Genomic DNA, 23,511 nt, shown 5'->3' on the forward strand with positions numbered 1-23,511 from the left:
CAAAATGGCACAAGGACACAGGCTCATATGCATATGTCAGTCTTCAAAGTCTGCTCTCCTTTTTCATTTAAAAAAAGGACTTCATGTAACCTCAATACTCGCTTGTATAAAAACTGCAGTCGCCACCAGTGAGTCCAGGCTGATACGTCTGCCCACCCTCAAAAAACATGCTTCTGGAAAACTGCTCAGTCATGAAATAAGAGTCAAGGTCTTAATCACTCCACGACAAATGACAAAATTCAGAACCCGCAATTCAGTGAGCACTTTCTCCTGATATAATACTAGCTGACGTTAAATCTCGCTTTGAAATATTTATAAGCGTTAATGCTATAAATCATGCAATTTAATGTTATACAATCACTGACCAAACTTTTAGGAAGACCTTTAAAATCTAATAAGAGTTTTTAAAAATAAGTACTTTTAATACATTGGACTTGGCCGAACACAATATAACTCCATTTGTCAAAAAAAAACTAATCCAGGATACTGGTTTATATTGTTTTCACACTTAGTCCTGTTTGAATTTCATCTAATGTTGCTCCCTAGTGGTCAAAAGTATAACTCTATGTGACCACCACCTCTTCTCGCTTGGCCCATCATGGGCTGCCTTAGAAACACATTTGTTGAAGAACAAAACAAAGCCTTAAGGCTAAAACATAAAAAATACAAAAATGACCCAAAGCATAATAGCATCTGTTAGATATCTATAATTAAATATGTATTTTATTTAATATTAATATTATCATCTTCATTCAAATAAAATGTAAAATGTCGTCACTGACGGTATAGTGATACATTTTTCTCAAATTTGTGTGCTTGTAGCATGGGTTCAATTCCCATTCATTGGTGTGAAGAGTGAATGGTTGTGTGCTCTGTGACTGAATGGCAAAGAATCCAAGTTAAGTCTGCCTGAAGCGAAGTCCATCAGGATAGTCTCCAGCTCACCTGTGATGTTGCAAGAGTAAGCAGTATAGAAAATGGACCGATGGATATATCTTATCATTACAACTAATAAAGCTAACTACTAATCAATACTACAATATATTGTGTATGTTTACTAAGATGATAATTGTTAACATCATAGATGGCTTGTTCAGATATATGGATGAAATCTGCTTTATATGTCTTAAAACCTATGCTAAACGCGTACAAGTATGATGCTAAAGACGGTAGTGGTATAATTGTTTTTGATCAAAAGAGAGAAAAAAAATTGACTAAGTCCTTTGGAATTTTGACATTGTGGCCCAGTTTCGTAATTTCAGTCAGTCAGGCAGTTTATGGTTAGGACAATGGACAGATGACTTTTACTGTTGGAAAGACAGATTTTTAAATATTTAAATGTTGACTTTTGTTTGAATCTTTTGTGGTGTTTTTTTAACAACAAGAAGAGAATTATTGTGTTATAATATATAATACAAGGCAGGGTATGGAAGAAAAAAAACATTTGCAATTGCAATGCACCACAACTTCTAAACTGAAGAGGAATTTTTGGGGTGTCAACCCTTCCAACCCTCTATGGGCGTCTTGTGCCAAAAATGTGTTTACAACTCAGAGAATAAACATTCACACTGGCATATAGTTCATAAACATTTACATTTAGATTTTATCTGACAAGAAAGGGAGTATTCAAACTTAAACGCAAGGTCTGGGCCGATGCATTTCCTTATATGGCTGTCTGACTGGGGTCATCCGGGTCAAAAGTCATGATCTCCATGTGGATGAGACCTGAGAAGATTATTAAAAAAAAAGGAAAACAAATAAACGTTCGTACTAAACAAGTCACTTATACCGTTAAAAGACTTCTTAAACAGACAAACTTACTCTTCCACTCCCCAATGGCAAGCTCCAGGCTCTCAAAGGAGTCGTCATAAGGCTGCGAGTTGGGCTCGCTCTCCGGGTCATGGTATTCCGCCAAGAAGGGATGCGAGAGTCCCTGTGTGGCTGTCAGCCTTGTGTCGGGATCCAGCATCAACATTCCTTCCAATAGCGACACAGCTGCAGGCACCAAGATGCTCTCTCAGTTAACGGAGTGCATCAATATATATATATGGTAATACTTATGTAATACCACCAAATAAATGAAACTATGTTAAACTAAAGGTTAAGTCTTCAAATTTCTAGCTCTATTTAACCATTAAATACTAAGAAAATATTCAGTTGGCTCATAAAAGGAGATAACGCTGCTTTTCCTGTCCACATACATGTTGGGAAAAAAAAGCCACCCGGCCAGAGTATTTCAAAAAGCTGCTTTCAACTAAGCTGATAGTGTTTGCATACAGACAAAAAGTCAAACTACATAAAATATATTATTTATATCCATTTGTCTGTAGTTTGGAGTCAAAGGAGATCAACCTACCTTTTTCCTCCATGGATGGAAACACCTCTTTGAAGTTTTTCTTCTTTTGCCCTGGGAGCCCTTGAACATATGACTGAGCCTGGAAAACAAGTTCCATTACTTCACTAATATGATATGAACTCTGGCACGCACACCATATTTAAACTCACATCTTTACTCTGCATCTTTTGCACCAAGGTGGAGTCAGGTGTTCCAGTCAAACGGAGGATCTTTTTCAGTTGATCAATACCTGAACAAGCTGTTTTAAAGAAATTTAAAGGATGTCCAGGAATTTTTAGCAAGTACTGACTGTTCAATACACGTGATATCAATCTCCCGTATTCCAAATGTCTTTGTCATGGGCTTAAAACATCCCAAGAACATTTTGTAAAAGCATACTTGAAATCTTCCAAACAGGAGTGAACTTTGGCCATGATTGCAAAAGATTTGTGTAGTGGCTAAGTCTGTCTTTAATCCACTGGGGATGACTAGACATGAAGCGTCTGACACACTTTCTCGAGTTGAGGAAATAAGTGCCTTGATGAAGTGTTTACCTATCAGCCTTGTATAATTCAAATGCAATAAAACAAATACAGAATATCCTGTCAAAATCACATGCACAAACTAATGATGGTCAAAAAATTTGTATTGCTCCCTCTGACTAATTGCACACCTGCAAACTAATGAAGCACCTCCAATTTTGTGAACTCGTGAACAAATACAATGGTGACACCTAACGATGACTTGCATACAGTAGTAGCCTTATTTTCAGGGAGGCGAGGGTGCTAAAAACCAGTCATTAGCGCCCTCTTGTGGCCAGACTGCTTTCAGGAAGTAAATGCTTAATTGCGAAATGAAAAATACAATGTTGTTATAATTCTGTGTATTTAAAAAGTCGTTTTTCGAATTGAGTATTTGTACTGGTATCAATTTTAAAAAATGGTATTGAAAATTATTCTTTTTTTATATCAAATGTATGACCTCTTTACTTTGATGTACTGGACGTCACAAGTGAACCAAGGTGTCTGGTGTAAAATGGTGTCAAATGACAAATTGGCACCTGAGTGCATGTTAATTTATGGTTTGCAATAGTCAAACATTCTATTGCCCAACATCCAATCAAGACAATAATTGACTTTCATCTTCGTACACCCTACAGTTAGTTTCTGTCTCTTGTAACGGAGCCACTCCGTTTGAGGATACTGTCATGTCCAGGAAAGAGAACCTGACCGCTGATCATCTCGGCCAAGATGCAGGCAGCTGACCAGACATCCACTGTGAAAAATGGAGACAAATAATTGTGTGCATAGAAACTGAAAGTGGCCGATTTGAGAAATAATTCTTTTCAAAGCCTACCTGTCTGACTGTAGTGCATCCAGTTGAATATGATCTCTGGAGCTCGGTACCAGCGGGTCACCACATAACCAGTCATCTCAGTCTCTGTCTGCCTCGCCAGGCCAAAGTCCAATATCTGGTGAAATGAAACAAACCATTCATGGCTTGAAAAAAACTGAAAATAAACATTCTCAATCATGTTCATTTTGAATCATTTTACTCAAGTGTACTTTTAGTTCACAGTTCTCGTTCACAGCCAGGTTGCCAGGTTTTAGGTCCTGAGAAGAAAATCACAATTACAAAAAGAACAGCAAAGCACGGAATAAATGTTAAGGAATTTGGGCAAAAATATCTTTTGATGACAGTTGAAGGCTTTCTGTGGTCCACAAAGTTCAAATTAATAGACTTATCACGAAATAAAAGCTAGAGGTAAAACTTATATAAACAGCGTCATCTTGTTTTATCCGTCCCTAAGAAATATTAATTGTTACTGTTATTAGCCTCATAAGGAAGGCACAATGACTAGAGTTCGAGATTTTAGCGGTATAAATTATTAACAATGTGCCCCACAGTGTATATGAGCATTTTGGTTTCCATACTAACCCGGTGGATGATGCCAGCAGAATGAATATACTGAAAAGCGGGAAACACAAAGTGAAAGAAAATCAGATTATTGTTTTTTTTTTTTAACATCCATTTAGTTCAAGAAATTCAATTACTTAAAAAATACTAGTGGTAAAAATTACAAATTTCGAATGGGCAGCACTTACAGTAAAGGAGGGGCTGGCTTTGATTTAAAAAACAAATTATCTCACGAGGGGGCTTCCTGATCCTGAGTCAATTTTATCCAGAGAACAATGAAAATTTAACATTGAATGAATGAAAACTGGAACAAAGCCAAGGTAAATGAGTAGAAATAACGAGCTAAAACATGTGCAGTCAACTGCAGAATCAAGTGAGCAGTCAATTTTGCATTATAGATAAGGAGAAACAAGCAAAGTGTGCATTCCAAGCCAATTTGAGTCTGGTATCAAAATATAAGAGCTTAGCTGCTGTTACCGCAGCTAAACACAAAGCTTTTTGACTATGACTTTCAGACTTTCTGATCGTAGTAGATAGAATACTACAATGCTATCGATAGCAGAATGTCAACGTGCTGTTAAGGAGGTGTTCTACGTCACTGCTCTTTGCTCTTCTCGACAGGCTGTGTGACCTTTGGGGTTCTCAAGCACATGTGAAGCAGATGACCTCAGCTTGGCAGGGTTTGCTTTATGTGCTTACATGAACTAATAATGCAGTATTTTTGAGTTCCTGAATACCAGGGGTATGTGGTTCAGGGCAGTCAGGGGAGGAAGAGCCTGAATGTGAAGAGTAAAAACAATACTACAGCGAATACTACTACTACTAATTATAATCCGTTCATCTATTATCTAAGCCACTTTTCCTCACTAGTATCATGAACGTTCTGGAGCCTATCGCAGCCCTCTACGGGAAGTAGGTGGGGTACACCCTGAACTGGTTACCAGTCAATCGCAGAGCACGCATCGACGAACAACCACTAACAATCACACCTATAGGCACGCTATACACCAGGGGTGGGCAAACTTTTTGATTGGCGGGCCACAATTGGTTCTGAAATTTGACAATAGGGCCGGACCAGGAGCAGATGGATGGAGTGTTTTGGATCACCATCCATAACCTCAACTCATCGGAGAGAAAAAAAACATTGAATTTTAAATGTAAGTGAACAAAAGCATTACAACAATATATATGTCTTTGAAAAACCACAGTATTTAGAAAATAAAACATTAACAAGGTTTATTCATGATTTTTTTTCAAGTTCTGCGGGCCGCATTATAAAATTTAACGGGCCGCATGTGGCCCCCGGGCCGTAGTTTGCCCACACCTGCTATAGAGCATCCAATCAACCAACCATGCATGTCTTTGGTAGCACACACATTATTTGCCGACGCTGGCAATTGCCGCATGCCCTCACCCAAGAGACATTGCTGTTTTTCTTTACGTTGCCAAAATACATGCTTCATCACGCATCTACTACACATGCCAACGTTTGACAGTCTGGCAAGTTTGATCAATGTGTTTTCTCCTTAAAGATCTGTTATGCCTTGCATTTACACAGCATCAAGCACTTACCTTAAGTCCCCTAAGAAGCTGGTAGAACAGGTATGTGACAATACGATCAGTTAATCTGCGCCGCTTCATGATGTGACCCAGATCCTGCGCTACAAAGGGCATCACCATATAACTGGATGTTTGCAAAAGGAAAAGAAAAAACAGTGACGAAAACTATAATTGATAATCAACAGAACTGCAGTCAAAACAAACATGCATACACTTGCTCCCAACAATCGTGCTTGAACATCCCATACATCCTTGCAAACACTCTCAAAGGGTCTCGACAAGCTGCAACAACGAACAAAAGAATGTGCTTCCTCGCTCACTCACAAGGTTTGGAATTTCTCCACGGAGGAATCAGGTGTGAATACGTCGAGGAGGCATATCACCTTTGGTGGCAAGCATGTGGAAAGAGGGACATTCTGCTTAGATATAAAATTACGTCTTTAGCCCGTTCAAGGATGAAAGATGAAAGGTAGCCTACACCATGGACTTGTTCGTCAATCGACTTATGCCATATAAATACAGTTCATATTTAATACAATCTAAGAATATATAGAATATAATAAGAAACACTTTAAATTCAACGCAGGTGAGGCGTGAGGTCTACAGGGTGGCAGCACACTACACAAAAATGAAGATGCGCCCTTTTGCTTCTGTCAATATAAATAATGCTCTTTGTGTTGTGTAAATTGGTGAGCATGCAGCGTTCTTTAAGTGCATTTCTTCGGATATTCGCTCAATGGGGATTGAGGTCATGCTCAAATCAAGTTTTTGTTTCTTGTTTGAAAACAATGACGTCCAAGGACAACTATGAAGTAATCTCCTCTCAGTTTTAGCCTCCTTCCCGGATTAGCCGGAAAACTGTATACAGAAAAGCCTTTCATCATAAGCAGAAATACTGCATGGAACATGCGGGTTCTAACAACAAGCAGCACTCCCAGCTCCGCCTCCAGCTTGGATGAGATTAGAGGCTTTTGTTGAATGGTCAACAAAGTTTGGTGTCCTCAAAATTGACTTAGCTGAGGAACATTGCAGTTGTTATGGATGCATCGAAACTTAAATCTCATCATCCCCCCTTGAGGGCTGTACTAGCACTCAAGAATGCATAGTTAAATAAATGCCTTAACTAAAAAAAGAAAAATAAATAAAAATAAACATACGTTTTCATGCTCAATGTGGCGAAGCAGCCTGAGTTCCCGGTAAGCTCGTTTGGTGTGGATGAGGGACTGGAAAGGACGATAAAGCTTCTTAATGGCCACCTTCTCCTTGGTCCTCTGGTCGATGGCAGAGCTACCACAAACACATTACAGATCACACTCGTCTCATCTTCATCTGGTGAGAACTCTCATTGGCAAGCTATGTCTGTGCTAATTCAGACGCCCATCCTCATTAGGGTGACAGAAGAGCTGCAGCCTATCCCAGATGACTTTGGCGGGGCACATCCATCCTTCCGTACTGGTCAAATTGACAAATAAGCATAGCCTCTCACATTCACATCGATGGACAATTCAGTGTCTTCAATTAAGAGCAATCTTCAGAACAGTGAGGCTCACGTAATAACCACTTGATCACTGTGCAGTCTCCACAGACACTGCACATACATAAAAATATTTTGGGAAGAAAAACAATGATTTATATGCAATGTATATCCAAGATTTCAAATTTGTACAGCAGAATAAAATCTTGAGATACTGAGTATTACTTAATAAAATGATGTTTCAGGCTTAAGTGCATTATTTCCGCTTATAAAATTGGAATGACTAACGTATACGAAGAATAAAAACTGAACATTTAACTGTTGACAAACTTGAACAGACAAAATATAAAAAGAAAAAAAAAAGACGTGTTAGGAGTTTATGTCCACTGCATAGAATTTGCAACTGAAGTGTGTAAATCAGCGATTGACAACACAACTTGAATGATTATAATTTTGATTATAGCTACAATATATTTTAGCAGGATCTGAAATGGCATAAAGGAGTAATCTCTCCTACTGCACAACACTTAGGACGCTTCACGCATTGTGGCTACAATATTTAGCTGCATGAAAGGGGCAAAATATTAAAAACTGGGAAAAGCATGAAGCAGTGCAGTTGTACAAGGCTGCAAACTACAAGCATATTAATAAATATTATGTTCAATGAACGTGTGCCTCGTGTAGTTGCTGACAAGTGCAGTGAATCGTTGAGGGAGCAATGCAAGTTTGTCGGTCAGTGGTTTATCCTTAGACGTATGCTATCTCTGTGGGCTAAGTGCTTCTCTGCTGGTGGAAGAGATTCTTGCATATCAGTGGACCTGCACTGACTTGCTGACTTGCCTGAGGGGCACAATAGCGCTCCTGTTTGCAGAAAGCAGATAGCTGCGGGTGCAACAGCCCGATGAGTGGAATGCACACTTCAAGCATATGCAGACTCCGCGTTGACAATACTCGGGGTTAAAGAGGCTTTAATGATGTCCATTGGCCATTTATAAACTGGATGACCAATGGATATGTCTCTTTTATGGATATGCAAGAGGTGTGATATCTATTGAATCTACTTGGCTGATCTTGAGTACATCCCTGTCATACACTGTTTCCTCTATGGTAAATTCTACCTTCTTTAATTCAACAAAATGACAAAATTTGTCAAGTGGTACATAACATTACTCAATGTGCCTGAATGCATTTGAAGTGAGTAAAGTAAATAATGCCAAAGTAAAAGTAGAAACTAATGAGACATGGATGATGCTCCCGGTTCAACTCACCAAACTGTCCCATAGGCACCAGAGCCAACTGCCCGCAGGGCCATGTATCTTTTCGGCACTTCCCACGTCGTCTTCTGAATCTCCACTCTCTGGTAGCCTGGCCGAACGGGAGAGTCCCTTGTTGGAGAGTCCATGACTCAAATGTCCACTCAAAAGTGTCAGGTTGGTACACAGTGCGTGAGTGTAACCAGACAGGTGAGAGAGTAGCAAAGGTCGAGGCCACGCCCCTCTGCTCCAACAAACCATGCCCCCTTGTGACACATAAAACTTCTCCTTTTCGTTTCTTCTGAAAGATGTTTTTTTTAATATAAATGTGTGCTGCGACATACGGTATAACGTATCGTGAGTGTGTATATCTGAAAACAATAAGTATTAATTCTGAATTTGCTATTATGCCCAAGATGTGCAGGATCACAAAAATGTGACTTATAATTCTAGTCCACCATCCAGCCATCCATATGTCCAACCAACCACCCATCTATCCAATACATGTACTCTGACACGTGTAGTTACGAGGTTTGTGGTTGAGCCTATCCCAGCTGCCTATGGAAGGGGAGCGAGGTACGACTTGGTCTGGTCGCAGGTCATCTTTAGACAATCACCCATACTCTCATTCACATTTTCATGCAGTTTAGATGCATTATTGAACATGAAATGTTTGTTTTTGTAACGTGGGATGAAGCCGGAGGTCATGGATAAAACCCACCCAAGCACAAGGAGACCATGCACACAGCAAGGCAGAAGCAGAGATAAGAGGAAGGCATGCCATTCTCCAAGCCTCTCCTAAAGCATGAGCAAATGATGCATATTTCTAAGTGAGACTGTTTGTGGCACAACCACAGGCATAAAATATGTTTTACAGGAAAGCATCAATGACAATACTGTAACTAATCTATGGATTTTCAGTGGCTGGAAAAAAGAATGAAATCGCATTTCACAAAAAAAAAAAAACAGGCCAGCAGAGGGGGGCCGCGAGCAATCTTGAAAATGATAGCATACACAAGCTCTGTTTTAGCAAACAATTTTGCCAAAAATAATTTATCCATGGTAAGTGGCTATTTATTGGATCATAGCTTCCATTTCATGCTAATTATTTTTTTTTCACTTTTATATGACCACAGAAGCCCATGATGAGGATAAACTAGCCATAACAACCGAAACGCAGACACCAAGTCCAATGCACAAACAGATCCGGATGACCCTGTCAAGATACAAGACTATCGCGGGGCCGTGAACCATTAAACCATCAGTGACAACACTAAGTAAAATATGCAAATATTTTTCTTGTTCTGAGTATGATTTTAACCTTGCATAGGCTTCCTCGTTACAGCATAAGAACTATAATAAAAATTGTCCTTCAATATGATTCAAGATATTCAAGAAACACCACACAATTGATAACAATAATTAATGATAAAAACAAACTGTCTCTTGTATTGGAATGTGTTTGTATTTGATGCAGTGTAATATTTGTTTCATGAAGTCACGTCGTTAGAAACAACATATTGTCTGCTTGGATACCTATCGGCTCAGTCGTTCTTTACTTTATTTTGAAAGCACAATATATCGTTTCCTGTCCCGTCTCATCATACAACGTGCGCCTTTACTCGCTTCATTTATTTCGCCGAGGCTGGACAGCAGACACTCACTTTAGAGCAACCTGCTTGACGCGAAATCTTTGGTTACTGAAAAAACGCGTTTGCGTGCTTTTACACTCCTTTAAAACGCTGCAGTTGCTTTACTTTAAAGTGATCTGTCGTAGTCCCTCAAAAATATAAAATAAAACAAAAAGAAAGTGATCCGACGATTGAGGGGTTTATCATCGAGCGAGCCGCAACGCGTGTTGAGGTGGATCTACTTCGCTTGTTGTGTCTCGAGGTGAGAAGTGAGTCGCTGCTCGTCTCAAAATACTGGACAGCCGAGTGACCTTCTTGGCCCAAACTACAGGTAAATTCGCTCCTTACTCTCCTTTTAAACAATTCGAAAGATAGCTGTAACTTTTAGCAATGGTATGTTTTGTTGTTGTTTTTTTTTACAACTTTTAAATCGGGACTGCGTTTTTTTGTGTGTGCAAGTGTGGTTATTTCGTCTGGTCTGCTCCACTTGTTTGACAGTTTGAGTTAGATTTATGGAGTATGCGTTTTCCGATAAGCCCCTCGAAACAAAACGTCATTATTGCTGCATCTTTCGCAATCTCGTGAGCTTGGTCATCTTGTGCATACGGAGCTACACATCCCTGGATGGACTCCCTCTTTTGTCAGCTGACAAAGGAATGTGCCAGGCGCGTGCACCAAATGCCGTATGGTTCACCTGCTCACGGCGTCTGCTGCTGCACATGTGCGCAGCTGTTCCGCTGGTGGCTCAGTTGTAAATCCAGAAATCACAGTTCACTTGCTGATTATTACAGTACAGTATTTGAAGTTTGAGTCTTGTTACCTTTACCATTTGGTCAAAGTGTCTCTTGGATGAGTCATGTGACCCCTTTAATTTGACCCCTTCGAACAGGGTGTGAATTGCAATCAATGGCAAATACCAGTTCAGATCAATACACTGTAAATATTGGAAAACCAACTCCATCACTATCCATGCAGCCGAGGACAGAAAATCTTTTACAAAACTCTCCTTGCATATCACGAAACAACACATCGTAATTATCCGTTTGCTCATTGTACTCATTTGGGTTGCTGGTGAGGTGGTGCCTGTGGGAATGTAGGGAGCTACATCATGGGCTGGTTGTCAGTCAATCCCAGGACACAGACATTCATAATCACATAAACACCTACGGACAATTTAGAGTAGTTGTGTCGCTGGCTTAGGTTTATTTTTAAGGTCATGGTTAAGTCCACATTGTGTACAGTTAGGAAAAAGATGCAAAAACAAACTGCTTATATTTCCTAAAATGAGCGACGTATTTCATCCATCCATCCATCATCTATACCGCTTCTCCTCACTAGGGTCGCGGCGGGTGCTGGAGCTTATCCCAGCTATCTTCGGGCAGTAGGCGGGGGACACCCTGAACTGGTTGCCAGCCAATTGCAGGGCACACAGAGACGAACAACCATCCGCGCTCACACTCATACCTAGGGGCAATTTAGAGTGTTCAATCGGCCTACAATGCATGTTTTTGGAATGTGGGAGGAAACCGGAGTACCCGGAGGAAACCCACACAAGCACGGGGAGAACATGCAAACTCCACACAGGATGGCCGGAGCTGGGATCGAACCCACGCCCGATGCTGTCTCTCACTGTGAGGCCATCGTGCTAACCAGTCGTCCACCGTGCCGCCCGACGTATTTCATGATATTTAAAATCAACATTTTAAGTCTTTTTATTATTATAAATGTGAAACATTAATAGGTTGTCTTCTTTTTAGGAAATGGACGATACAGCCAGTCTGAATTGCTATGCTAGAAAATCACTAATAATAGAATTTGCCAACTGCTTTGGCTCCATCTGAAGGGTTACGGACTTGCTGTTTAAATACTGCTGAAAATAGTATTAGTCTAACGTTAGTTTGAAAAAACAGCAGCAATGTTTTTTCTTGTCAGCCCTTGGTTTATTAATTAAAACTACGTATGATGGTCTCTATTCTTGATTCTTCGCACAAAACATCCATACATCCATTATCCAATCCGCTTATGAAAAGAACAAATGAAATGAGTCGCAAACCCCGAGGCAGACAGTTGTTAAAAAAACAATTTATTAACACATTCTTTTCATCCATAGAAAGGCAACCCTGACCGTACACAGAGGAGAGCAACAACATTCACATAATAACCACATATACAGTAAACCTGTATCACTATTTGTTGGTGCATTGACGCTATACTGCAAGAGATAATGAGAGCCATAGCAATATTTCATCCCACTGCTACTTCCCAATTTAGTAGACAATTGAAACGGTGTATTTGATGGGATGCTGTTGTCCCAGCTCCCCGGAAGTGGCTGCAGGTGAAGTTTGTAATCTGTGCCTATAAGCTTCTCACTGTGATGAGTGCTTTTATTGGCGCCACCTCAACTGATGGATATGGGGGCACAGCGGAGTAGTTTCCGTGTTGAATGGCAGAATATGGCTTTAGTGCCCACCATGGAGTGTGTAGACGCAATGGAGACCGATGCAAAACAGTGTAACCCGTCCAGTAGTTTAACAAACAAATAGGTGACATGTTGCAGTGTTTTGTGTTCTGACAGTATTTCAAACATGTTTTCATATGGAGATGTTGACATTTAAATGTCCCATGCCATCAAAATCCAATTTTCCCCACTGTTTTATGCATAACATAACTCAAAAGGATTCTGTGACTTGTTGTAAGTGTGACATCTATGCCATTTGTCATTTGCATGCAATAGCCTTTGTACGATGAAGGCCTGCAGAAGCGATGTCATTGTGACAGAGTGGTCACTAATTATACGAGTACTTGTCCATGTTGTCGTTGCATAGCAAATAGCAGATCAGAGACTTGACATATAACTAAAGTCATTTAGAATGGCAACTTTCCCGCTTTAAGCAACATTAAAATAAATCATGAAAAAACGATGTGGTTGTCAATGACAAATATATTTTTGGACCAAACAAGAGCAAAAAAAAAAATTTAACCACTCGAATCTGAGGCAAAATTATGAAATCACGCATTAAATTTCCCTTACCAAAACTAACAGATTGAATGATTGATTTGATTAAAAATAGATTTCTCTTTGTGTTTCATCCAGCCAGGAAGTTACCATTTGAAATGACCTCAGTTTTGTGTCATATCTGTGATCTACTTTTTTTTTTTCTACAAAACTAACTGAAAGACCCTCTGAGAATGGAGATTACATTTTTTTTCTGCAGGGGATTGTAGACGTGGTGGGGGGGGGGGAGAAAAACTTTCCTCCACGTCGGACCTTGGGCTGTCACCTCAGAATGCATCATAGCCAGCCACTATTACACAGACGGCCTGCAGAATTTCAACAGACAATACGATGAAGAGACATGGTGGCCACAAGACGCCCAGATTAAGGAGAATAGAGACCCAATCAGAGCAAAGCTTATTTACATATTGAATATACTGTACTTCTCAATGTTTAAAAGAAAATTGCCTCAATAAAAGGACATCAAATCTTGTAAGAAATTGTGGCATGGGACCTTTGAGGCAAATTGCAATAATCTTACTTTTCACTCATGTTGAAAAGGTTTGAGAGGAGAGGTGTGTTCAGAAGTGAATGTGGATTTGGACATTCTATGTGAACCCTGAACAGAAGGCAATGTGTACTATCTTCTACCTCTACACTTGGTACCCGGACAAAAAGTACTGAAAATTGTAGGGTAGAAATGATTTTTTTTAGGTTTTTCTTACAAAATGTCAATTCAGTTGAACCCTCATCATCTTTGGAATCAAATGTTTGTCCCTTGTGGTAAAATGCCACACTTTCGATTTAGAATTTACTCGGATCCAAGGTTGTTGTTGCTTTATTAATCCAGATTATTTGGCGAGGCCAAAAGATCTATGGATTATGTCTCCTTTACAACCTTTGAAAAGCTTCCTGTTCTGACATATGCCACCCGAGACTCCTCAGTCTGCCCTTTTTTCTTCTCCCTCATGCTCAGGGTGTTTCCAGCTTCCAGACATTCTTGGATAGCTGGCCATCTGCTAAGCGAGAGTCGCTTCCAGAAGTGCTATATCACATTACCCACTCTTGACTTATTTAAAGGATATGAATAAAACTGCACATGTTTGTGGTATCATCATCAGTGACTTTTGTGTCAATTGGATTCAGACCATATCTGTCACGTTTGCCGTTTCAGCTGCTTGGATGGCGGCCAGATATTTTCTCAAGAATATGACAATTGACTCCTCCTCCTTCTGTACGGAGCTTTTCACATTATTCCACGGTGCAGTTGTCAATAGGTGGCATGCAGGAAGTGGTTTGGTTACCATCTGGACCTCCAACCTCTTAGACACACTACACACACAGCAGTAGGTTTAAAGGCACTTAAACTGGCAGCTGGTCACTGAAAAGTGATGCTCTGCAGCTGAAACCACCATATTCTGGGATTTTCTATAAATCATAAAAGTAAGATTGTGGAAGTATGAACACAGCAGTCCACTGGCTCTTCTAATCCAGACTTGCCAAGTCTGACCTCCTGCCGTTTAGCAGCACCAGGACATTAAATAATGAGGAATCCTCATGCTTTTCACAAGAGACGCCATCTAAACCCTCCCTTGCATCTGTTCAATCTCAGGTGTCTCTGAAGGGCATGCAAAATGTTTTTGTGGTGCATTTAGTCCGATGTTCTGTCTACAGTGTCGGGAAATATATTTTAACCTTGGGAAGGCTATGCACATTATTTGGACAGGAATTCTGGTGATCATGTTGAATTTGCTTAATCCAACTTGAGTGTTAAAGGTTTTGTTTTGAGTCAGTGTTGACATAATGTGCTCCACTATTTTAAGAGGTTTTTTTTCATTTGACCAAACAGAACAAACTGTTGTGTGCAAGTGAATTTGTGCAAGTGCATCTCCACAGTTTTGGTGGCATCAGGGCATTTAGATTTGGGGTTGACTGAAATTGGAATATATGAAGGACACCAGAAAAAAGCTTTTATATTCAGTGATCAGCACAAAAAAAAAATGTTCTCTTTAACAACACAAACGTGATCAGTTCTTGTCTTGTCTTCAACAAACTCAAGAGGGAAGAGTGGTTATAGAGGAATTAAGACTATACAATTTCCAATAAATTTAAGATAATATTTAATTTTTTGACTGGGCTTTGGATAGGCCGTGTCATGGTTCTGCCATTTCAAAGACGGCGTTTATGTCTTAAAGCATGATGTTTTTTTGTTCTCAGTATTGTATCATTACAGGCCTAATTGCAATACAAATGAGTCATTCCTTTGGTTGTCTGAGCAGTCATTTGTCTTCTCCTTTAACCAAGTTGAATCTTGAAGTTTGAATAAATCCACTGTGAGAATGTGCACGTTAGATCTGGACAGTCGAAATATTTTGGGGCGTTATCCGACCAGCCCTTGCAGCAGCTGGTGGTCTTGCATGGTACATTCTTCTCTTATGGGTGTTTGTGCTACAGAAGGGTGTGGGAGTGAAGAATTTGCTTTTGCTGGAGCACTACCACAGCTACCGGCATCACTGATTTGATAAGGAAATCCTGAACTCCTATTTTCTTCTCCTGTCCATAGCACACAGGCAATTGCAGCTCAAATAGTTGATTCAGATATATACACACTACTATATCTGCCATCTTGATTGGATATGGGGCTTTAATTAAGCCCGTGAGGGTGTTTGGCCGACTCTCACATTGGCAGCCTAATGAATGCCTCTTTTCATGTGCAGCAAGCTTCCATCCACTGTACTTACATGCAAATCCCCAATAACCCCTCATGCTGACTGTACACAAAGGAGCACGGCGAAAATCACTCACAGATGTGATGTGCCCGGTTGCAGACAGTCATTATTCAAAGTTTGTCAGCCTTTCTTTAACTTTTGTGATGGTCAGAAATGGTCGGTGCTATCCATTTTAAGATTTAAAATCATTTGCTTAACTATGGAGTGTTGTGACCTGAATTATAGCTTTATTATTTCCATATGGGCAAGCATAATAATAAATGCATTCATTGATTTTTTTTTTTTAAGAAAAATGTTTGGTGTTTCTGCTGGTCTGACTATAACGCCCTCGAATGTAGAAGAGACTCACTTTTATGTTTGTTCAATCAAATTACTTTTCAATTTCATTTAATCAGCAAGACAAAACCCTGTTTCTATTTGAAACTAATGCAACATGAGCAAGATTAAACTTTAGCAATGTAATCCACTTTTCAGACATAATCTGTTTATATCAGGACAGAAAAAAAGAGTAAGAGGAGGGGTGTGGTTGTATTGTAAAGAAGCAGCCCTAAGGCCCAACACATGCTTTTGCCTTTCCACCAGCTTCTGTCCCTTTACCCAACTCCCGAGAGATCCTCAGTTCAGCCAATAACCTAGAAGTCTGAAACAAAATCCTCACAATTGCAACCCTCTCTATACACCACATTTGGTATATTCACTAACAAGTGATCATCTAAATCAGGCATGGGTAACTGCTGCCCCGCAGGCAGCATGCTGGTCTTCATTGTCCTTTCCAATGTTTCTTCTAATCGGAGAAGGTATCCAGATTCATTGCTATGGGCAAGAGTGCTGCCTTGTTATGAAAAAAATGTTTGTCCCAATTGAATTTGCTTTGCCGGATGGTAAACGAGAACTGAATTAAAAGCAATCCATCGTTCTCAGTGTCCGTACATTATCCTCTTCAGTCATTTCCCCATGTGTGCTCAGTTGCCACAAGTCAGAAACGTAAACCTGCTTCCCCTTAAGCCTTTGGCCCTAATACCAACTGACAAACCCCAGGACAGTTGCTTTTGCAGAGCTATGCCAGCTATCAAACTGACTCCCACTGGATAATTCTCTTCTATCAAGAAGCACAGTCATTTCATTTTTATGACCTGGTGGTACAGGCAGTTGTCATATTGCAGCACAATGATGACACTCCTTACAATAAATACTGTACATCAAAATTACTTATTTTCTACCAAGCATTACCAGTAGAGAGTGTAATCAATATAATTTGCACAAGTCAAGCTAAAATCCTGGGAATTGATTGATCAAGCAAACCCATCTCAACTGGTTTATTCTCTCGTGAGTATAGCAAATGGATTCAGGATTACGTGTTTGTACACATACAAAGCAAGTCTTCGGGCCATTGCTAAGTCTGCTCCACTCAAAGCTGACTTTGCGGTCTGCAGGTGCTCGCTAATATGAGGTGGTTCATTTGATCCCGACGTTTATTAGCAGAAAAGGGATTGCGAGCATCTATCGAGATGTATTGTTCAAATTGCTTTAGGCTACTTAGGAGAAAAGGATGGATGGGAATCTTCTCCCCTTAGGGCCACATGTGTTTTAGATCCTTGTTAAAAATTGTTCTTGGCGTTAAGTCAGGCTGGTCACGAAGGTGTTTTTATGTATACAATGCTCTAGTAAAAAGACTTGTTTTTTCTTGTACTTCCTGTATTATATGATGAGTAGTAGGACAGTGTTTCCGCAACTGTAGGGGTTACATTTAATAGTGGCTGTTGATCAAATAAAGCAGTTGACAGTTTCTAGTTTTTCCCTTCTTGAGAGGATTACTGTAATGTTTACATTGGAGAATCCGCTTACGCTGTACTTTTCTGACGCTGTGATGTTGGGGAAATAAAACCCCTCCTAAGTCCCCCACTGATTAACAAAAAGCAGTGGGGAAAGTAATAAAGTTGATGATTAAACTATAAAACCTCCAGGCTGCCTGCCACCCAGTATGAAATCAACACAGTCAGTTGAGATTTGCCCGGGTTTTGTGGTATCTAAGCCACTAACTTAATTGAAAATTCCTGAAAAAAACTCGTCTTTTTGTTGGTTTGTATTTCAATACGAAAATTCAATGCAGCACTCATTTAAATTAAGTAGACGAGTGGCAGCTGTCTTAGTCCAATTTATTAACAGTGTGTGTGCTACCAAATGGTTATTTTACACAAAGCACACAGAAATCACAGAAACCAGTGCATGCCTTCACTCGGTGACTGTAACAGGGTTATGTATTTCACTCTTTATTTGGCTCAGGCACATTTTTGCTGACTTTGCATGTTGTACCTGCACTTGAAGGGATTTTTTTTCCCGGTACTACGACTTCCTCCCACAAAGCATGGAGACTCTAAATTGCCACGGGGTGTAAATGTTTATGTGCATGCTTCTCTGGCTTTACACTGTATGTCAGTCCTGAAAATGAATGATCATCGAACAAGACGATTGTCCCTCCCGTCCTAAGTCAGCCACTTTACATTATCGTAAATAGAAGTAAATAAAATCCTGATGCTGTTCCTACATTATTGGTGTTGCATTCCACTCGCCTATAAACTGAAGTTCAGCAGGAAATACTTATCCCATTTAGTTTGAAATATATCTGGCAGGTTGGTATTGAACCTGAAAAGTGGCTTTGTATTTCTCAATGCAGTCTATAAGTGGCTGACTGCTTTATTAGATGGAGAGAGAATCACTGTAAGGGAGGCCGGGATACTTTTCCTTAGTCAACAACATTTAAAGCCATTTGGTAAAGGACTTTGGCCGATGGCAGTGCTTCTCAAATAGTGGGGCGGGTCCCTCTCGGGGGGCGCGCTGCGATGCAGAGGGGGGAACGTGTGACCCTGTCGAACATGCTTTTTTTCCCGCCGTACTACAATAAAGTGTAATTGCACATCCACTCCAGTAGTTGGCGGTGGCGCTCTCCTTGCCCTTTGTGCGCAGCAGGTATTAAGTCTACGGTGTAGGTTTGTTTTGCAACAAAAATGCTATTATTTATAGTTGTGGCGGAGAGTGGGTGGTGGGCTGGGGGCACACATTTTTTTCTTCTAGCTGGGGGGGTATTACAGAAAATAATTGAAGCACTGCTATACAATAGTCTCAAAATTGCAATTAAATTTATAGAAGTGAAGGACAAAGCCATTTTTTTGTTTAAAAATAGCTTCTGATAATACGACTGATAATACGTAGTTCAAATGAGTTTGGCATGCCGCCAGAAGCATATTGTTAACTCTGACGTTTGCTAGCCATAAGGCTAAGCTACACTGTAGTTGAGTAGCTAATGACTGGAGCACAAGTGAATAACATTTTCTGACACTCTCCCAGTAATGTATGTCCTATGTGAGAACGTGATACGCCTCAGAACTGTTCTGGAAAAAAAAATCCCAACACAGATAAATAATTTTTTACCAGATGTCCACAACCCACCCAAAATGGGTCCGCGAACCACTTTTGCCACCAATTTAGTACCACTGCTTTACGCAATGCTTTTTTTTTTTTGCCTTGCTCCTTAAGAGCAGAGATTCCTTGAGATTCTCTGAGTCTTTTTATGAAATCCCTAAATTCTTTCAATTGTACAGTAAGAAATGTTGCTCTTAAACTGTTGAACTATTTGATTATTTTTTTAAACGTGTTGCAGGCATCAAATTGAAATAAGAGAATAGTTGCAAAAAGAAAAAATATATATATATAATATTCAGTTGGAACATTTCTCGTCTTTTTAGTCTATTCATTGAATATTGGTTGGAATTTATTTTCCAATCATTGTATTATCTATGTATTTCCTGTATTTTACACAATGCCCCAACTTCATTGGAATTGGGATTTGTATGCCAAATATATAAATATTGTAGACCAGTTGGGATTTTTGGATGAAACCCAAACTCAACGGTGGGCTACTTGTTAGGAAATATTGTATTTTATTCTCATGTAAAGGTTTCATATTGAACATTGAACTTACACTCGCGTGACTGTTGATATCAAAACATGGGAGCTTTGAGGTACATCTGCAACACTGCTTTTATTATTGTGTTACTCTATTCATGCTTCTTTAAAGTTGTTTTGTCCCTTTTAAATTCCACTGCAACTAGTCTAGAGAGTGTCATAAACGCTAGTTGTTTGGAAACTGCTAAAATTGACTTGAAGCCATTTAATGCATTTTCTAACTAATATGACACTCATTGTGAAAGACGCCTGAATCTTCAAGTCGACTTCACGAGCTTCTCTGTTATAAACGGATGGTAGCGGCTCACTGTGTGTCTATCTCCAAGGTGGGGTCCTCCGCCTTCCACCCGTATCAACACCGTGCTTATTATTCTAAGATCATGCTTTCGCATGAAGGTGGGTGACAGAAGCTTGAAAAATAGAGCAGAAGTTGCTTTTATAGTGTGTGTGTGGGGGGGGGGTGTTGGTGGGTGTGTTTACACTTGGTAGGAGGCAATTTAGCAGCTAGACAAACAGTCTTGATCCAATTACTGCTCCACTAGAAGACTACTAAGGTCTTCACAAATCTACACAAACCTTTCATGTATGAATCCATACAACACCATTTCTATAAGACATGCACATAAAAAAGTGTAGTTTTATTGAACCAATTCTTTGATCATTTCAATTGAGGCAAATGACGTGCATATACACCGTACTGATTAGATTAAACAACAATTGCTGAAATAATCAGTCACACTAACCTTGATTTGTAGAGTAACAGGGTTTTCTATCTTAACAGGGGCCTCCAAATAAATATTCTAAATATGAAATAATCATTGAATCATAACATATTACAGGTACAGAATTTGATGGCTATACAGGGCAAGTGCTGGTTTTGCCAGAGCCACAACTTCCATCCATCCATCTGTTCAGCTTCTCCTCACCAGACTCACGGGGGTGCTGGAGCCTATCCCAGCTGTCTTCCGGTAGTAGGCGGGGTACACCCTGAATTGGTTGGCAGCCAATCGCAGCATGGCTCGGGTGTTCCAAGTAGTGACCCATGGCCACTGTTCATGTAGAACCCTGATACATTTATTGATGTTCCTGTATTGTTGTCCTGAAATAGGATCAAAAGTTGAATTCAAAGTACAGGCAAATCACTTTTTGCATGGAAAACAAAACCTGGTATTTGCAAATCCTCAAACATCCTCTTTGTAAAACCACAAAGCACGTGAAAAGGAAATTTCTCGATTGCTATATTGTATTTTGTTTAACTAGTTAGATGCGCGGCGGCACATCTTCTCAAGTCATGGGTTTAAATCCAGGCTCTGGCTTTTCTGTGTTGAGTTTGCATGTGGTGCTTGTAAGTGAGTGGGCTCTCTCCATATATTCTGGTTACCTCCCACATTCTGAAAATATGTCAAATGGAAACAGAATATTTTCAGTAGGTGTAATTGTGAGTGTGAATGATTGCCCATGTGCCTTGAGACCAGGCGAAGGACAAGTGATACAGAAACATTTTGAGGTGCCAAACTGAGAAATTCCTTGCAAATAGGCTCCCCTGGATTTTAATTGAACATCTCTGTTCTATTACAAGCGGAGCTGTTCTAATCTGCAGCAATCAATATGACCCCTGCCCCCTAAAAGAATCTGAATTGTTCGGAATTAAGTTGAATTTCTGAACCGTAATCCCTAAAAAAAAAAAAAAAGAAAAGAAAAAAAAAAAAAGTAAAATTGACTCCAAAACCTATCCCGCTGGATATCTGATGTCAATTCAACATCCATATAACATCAATAGAATGATTTTGATGTCATACGGATGTTGAATTGATGTTTAATGCCGACTGGGATGCATCAAGGCACAGTATAGTGCCCACTTAACAATTCATATCAAAGTATTTGCTTGTTCATTATAGCCAAGGGACTGCAACAATATTTTATAATGTATCCCCTTATTCGCCCTCCTTTTGTTCTTGGATTAAATGAAATTTCCTCTCCCCCCTATCTTACTGAGCCAAACCTTGACAGGCCATGTTTGAATGCATCGCTCTCCACCCTCTTTCCCTCCCAGCTGCCATTTGTTGCGTCTTTTCTTCTTCCACGGTGCTCTGTTTGACCCCAGTTGCCCTTGACACTTGCATTTGTGTGGCATCAGCCAATCAATAGAAAATACTATGGCCCAGTGTCAGATGTTGAGCCCGCTAATTGAAACTAACAACAAGCCACAGTAGACGACAATGAGCATTTTTCGGCGCATGTGTGTGTCAGGGTGATGAATGAGGAGGATAAAAAAAAAAAATGCCACATTCACATGGTGATCGCAAGTCGCGAGCCTTTGTTGGGAATGAAAAGCAACAAGAAAAAAAAATCCCAACAACCATTTGAAGGGGGTATTACGTTGCGTTTGGGAGCATGTCCTTATCCTTATCTTCTTCTCAACAAATTCAATGCAATAGAAGTGCCCAATTTGTTCGCTTAGTCTGCTTGAATACATTTTATTCATCTTCTCAATGTTTTGATTTGATTGATGTACTAACACTGCATAGAATTTTTATTTATAGTTACTTGCTTTACATTTCTTGTTACATTTTTATAGACACAACTTCCTCAAATTAATGGTTGATAGTTTGTTGTTAAATAGTTTTTAGTGCAGCGTGTCCCGCTCTTTCTTGACAATGTATTTAAAAAAAATAAAATACAAAAATAAAAAAAAAATCATCATGTAGAGTCAGCATTATTTTGGTGTGCGCCACTGCAAGGACGGCATGTGTGTCGCTGAAGAATTGCAATTTTGATTTGACTGGAGTATAACCTTGCTCGATCACCATATTGACTCCTCAAATTTATATTCCCTTTATTCTGCTGCCTGTACAGTATGGTTAAAAGTAAAAAAAAAAATCTATGTATATAAAACTTAGTGCGCAGTATTTATTTGCATTCACATTTGTTTTCAAGATGAGTGACGACTCAACATGGTGAAAATAAAAGCTAATAGATCTTAATCCGATTTAATATACCAAATGCCTTTTCCACGGCACAGTTTTTCCTAAAAAGAACAAAAAGTGTAAATGTTTTGTTCTGCAATTGTATCCTAGATTCCTGTGAGAATACTTTGATCGGTGTAAAAGACTGTCAAATCAACTAAATTATTTAAGTAGACATGAATGTTATTAACTAAAGTTATATGAAAAGATTAATATTGATGTTTTTTGTTGCATTCAATGCAAAGGGAAAGGACTGGTTTCAAAGATAACAGAATGAATCCTAAACATCACTCAGACTCTCCTCATTAATAATGCATCTCTGAGCATCCGTTCTGACATTGAGCGTGCATCCAAGCCTTTATTCAAATATTCAGCATTCATGCCAGGCGATGGTCGGAGCCAGTTCTACTGCTTTCTCAAGTTGCCCGACATAATTAGATTTACATGTTTTTCATATTCTGCGGAAGCATTTGAATTCAACAATCCATAAATGACATTTAGTGTTATTGAAATAGCAATAAATGGTTGCAGATTTACACAACTTCCAAGAATTTTGTTATGCAATATAATGTGGTTATTTTATAAAAGACACTTACATACACACGGTATGTATAGTTAGTGAATCGGTAATTTTTGTACAACTGTGAACACAGGATTCAAACCAAAGTTAAATCATCCCGATATTTTG

General features: G+C 39.5%; 2 protein-coding genes across 2 annotated transcripts in view; one reads left to right on the forward strand and one right to left on the reverse strand.

The window, feature by feature from the left end:
- Positions 1 to 777: 777 nt before the first annotated feature.
- Positions 778 to 8,741, reverse strand: LOC148340200 (mitogen-activated protein kinase 12). The gene is made up of 12 exons (XM_088289836.1): positions 8,555 to 8,741; positions 6,970 to 7,099; positions 6,137 to 6,195; positions 5,825 to 5,936; positions 4,274 to 4,303; positions 3,901 to 3,948; positions 3,692 to 3,806; positions 3,539 to 3,610; positions 2,506 to 2,585; positions 2,357 to 2,435; positions 1,822 to 1,995; positions 778 to 1,725 (listed from the first exon to the last, which is right to left on the reverse strand). Exons 1-12 carry the CDS (start codon positions 8,686 to 8,688, stop codon positions 1,664 to 1,666), a joined length of 1,095 nt encoding a protein of 364 aa, XP_088145962.1. The 5' UTR covers positions 8,689 to 8,741; the 3' UTR covers positions 778 to 1,663.
- Positions 8,742 to 10,192: 1,451 nt separating this feature from the next.
- Positions 10,193 to 23,511, forward strand: part of plxnb1a (plexin b1a) — a 49,156-nt gene continuing 35,837 nt past the window's right edge. Inside the window, exon 1 of the mRNA XM_088290671.1 lies at positions 10,193 to 10,501. The gene's annotated coding sequence lies outside the window, so the exon portion shown is untranslated. The remainder of the gene's footprint in view (positions 10,502 to 23,511) is intronic.

This window comes from Idiotropiscis lumnitzeri, chromosome 3 (genome assembly GCF_059441095.1).
Source record: "Idiotropiscis lumnitzeri isolate Australia: NSW breed Sydney's pygmy pipehorse chromosome 3, RoL_Ilum_1.0, whole genome shotgun sequence".
Classification (NCBI taxonomy): Eukaryota; Metazoa; Chordata; class Actinopteri; order Syngnathiformes; family Syngnathidae; genus Idiotropiscis; species Idiotropiscis lumnitzeri.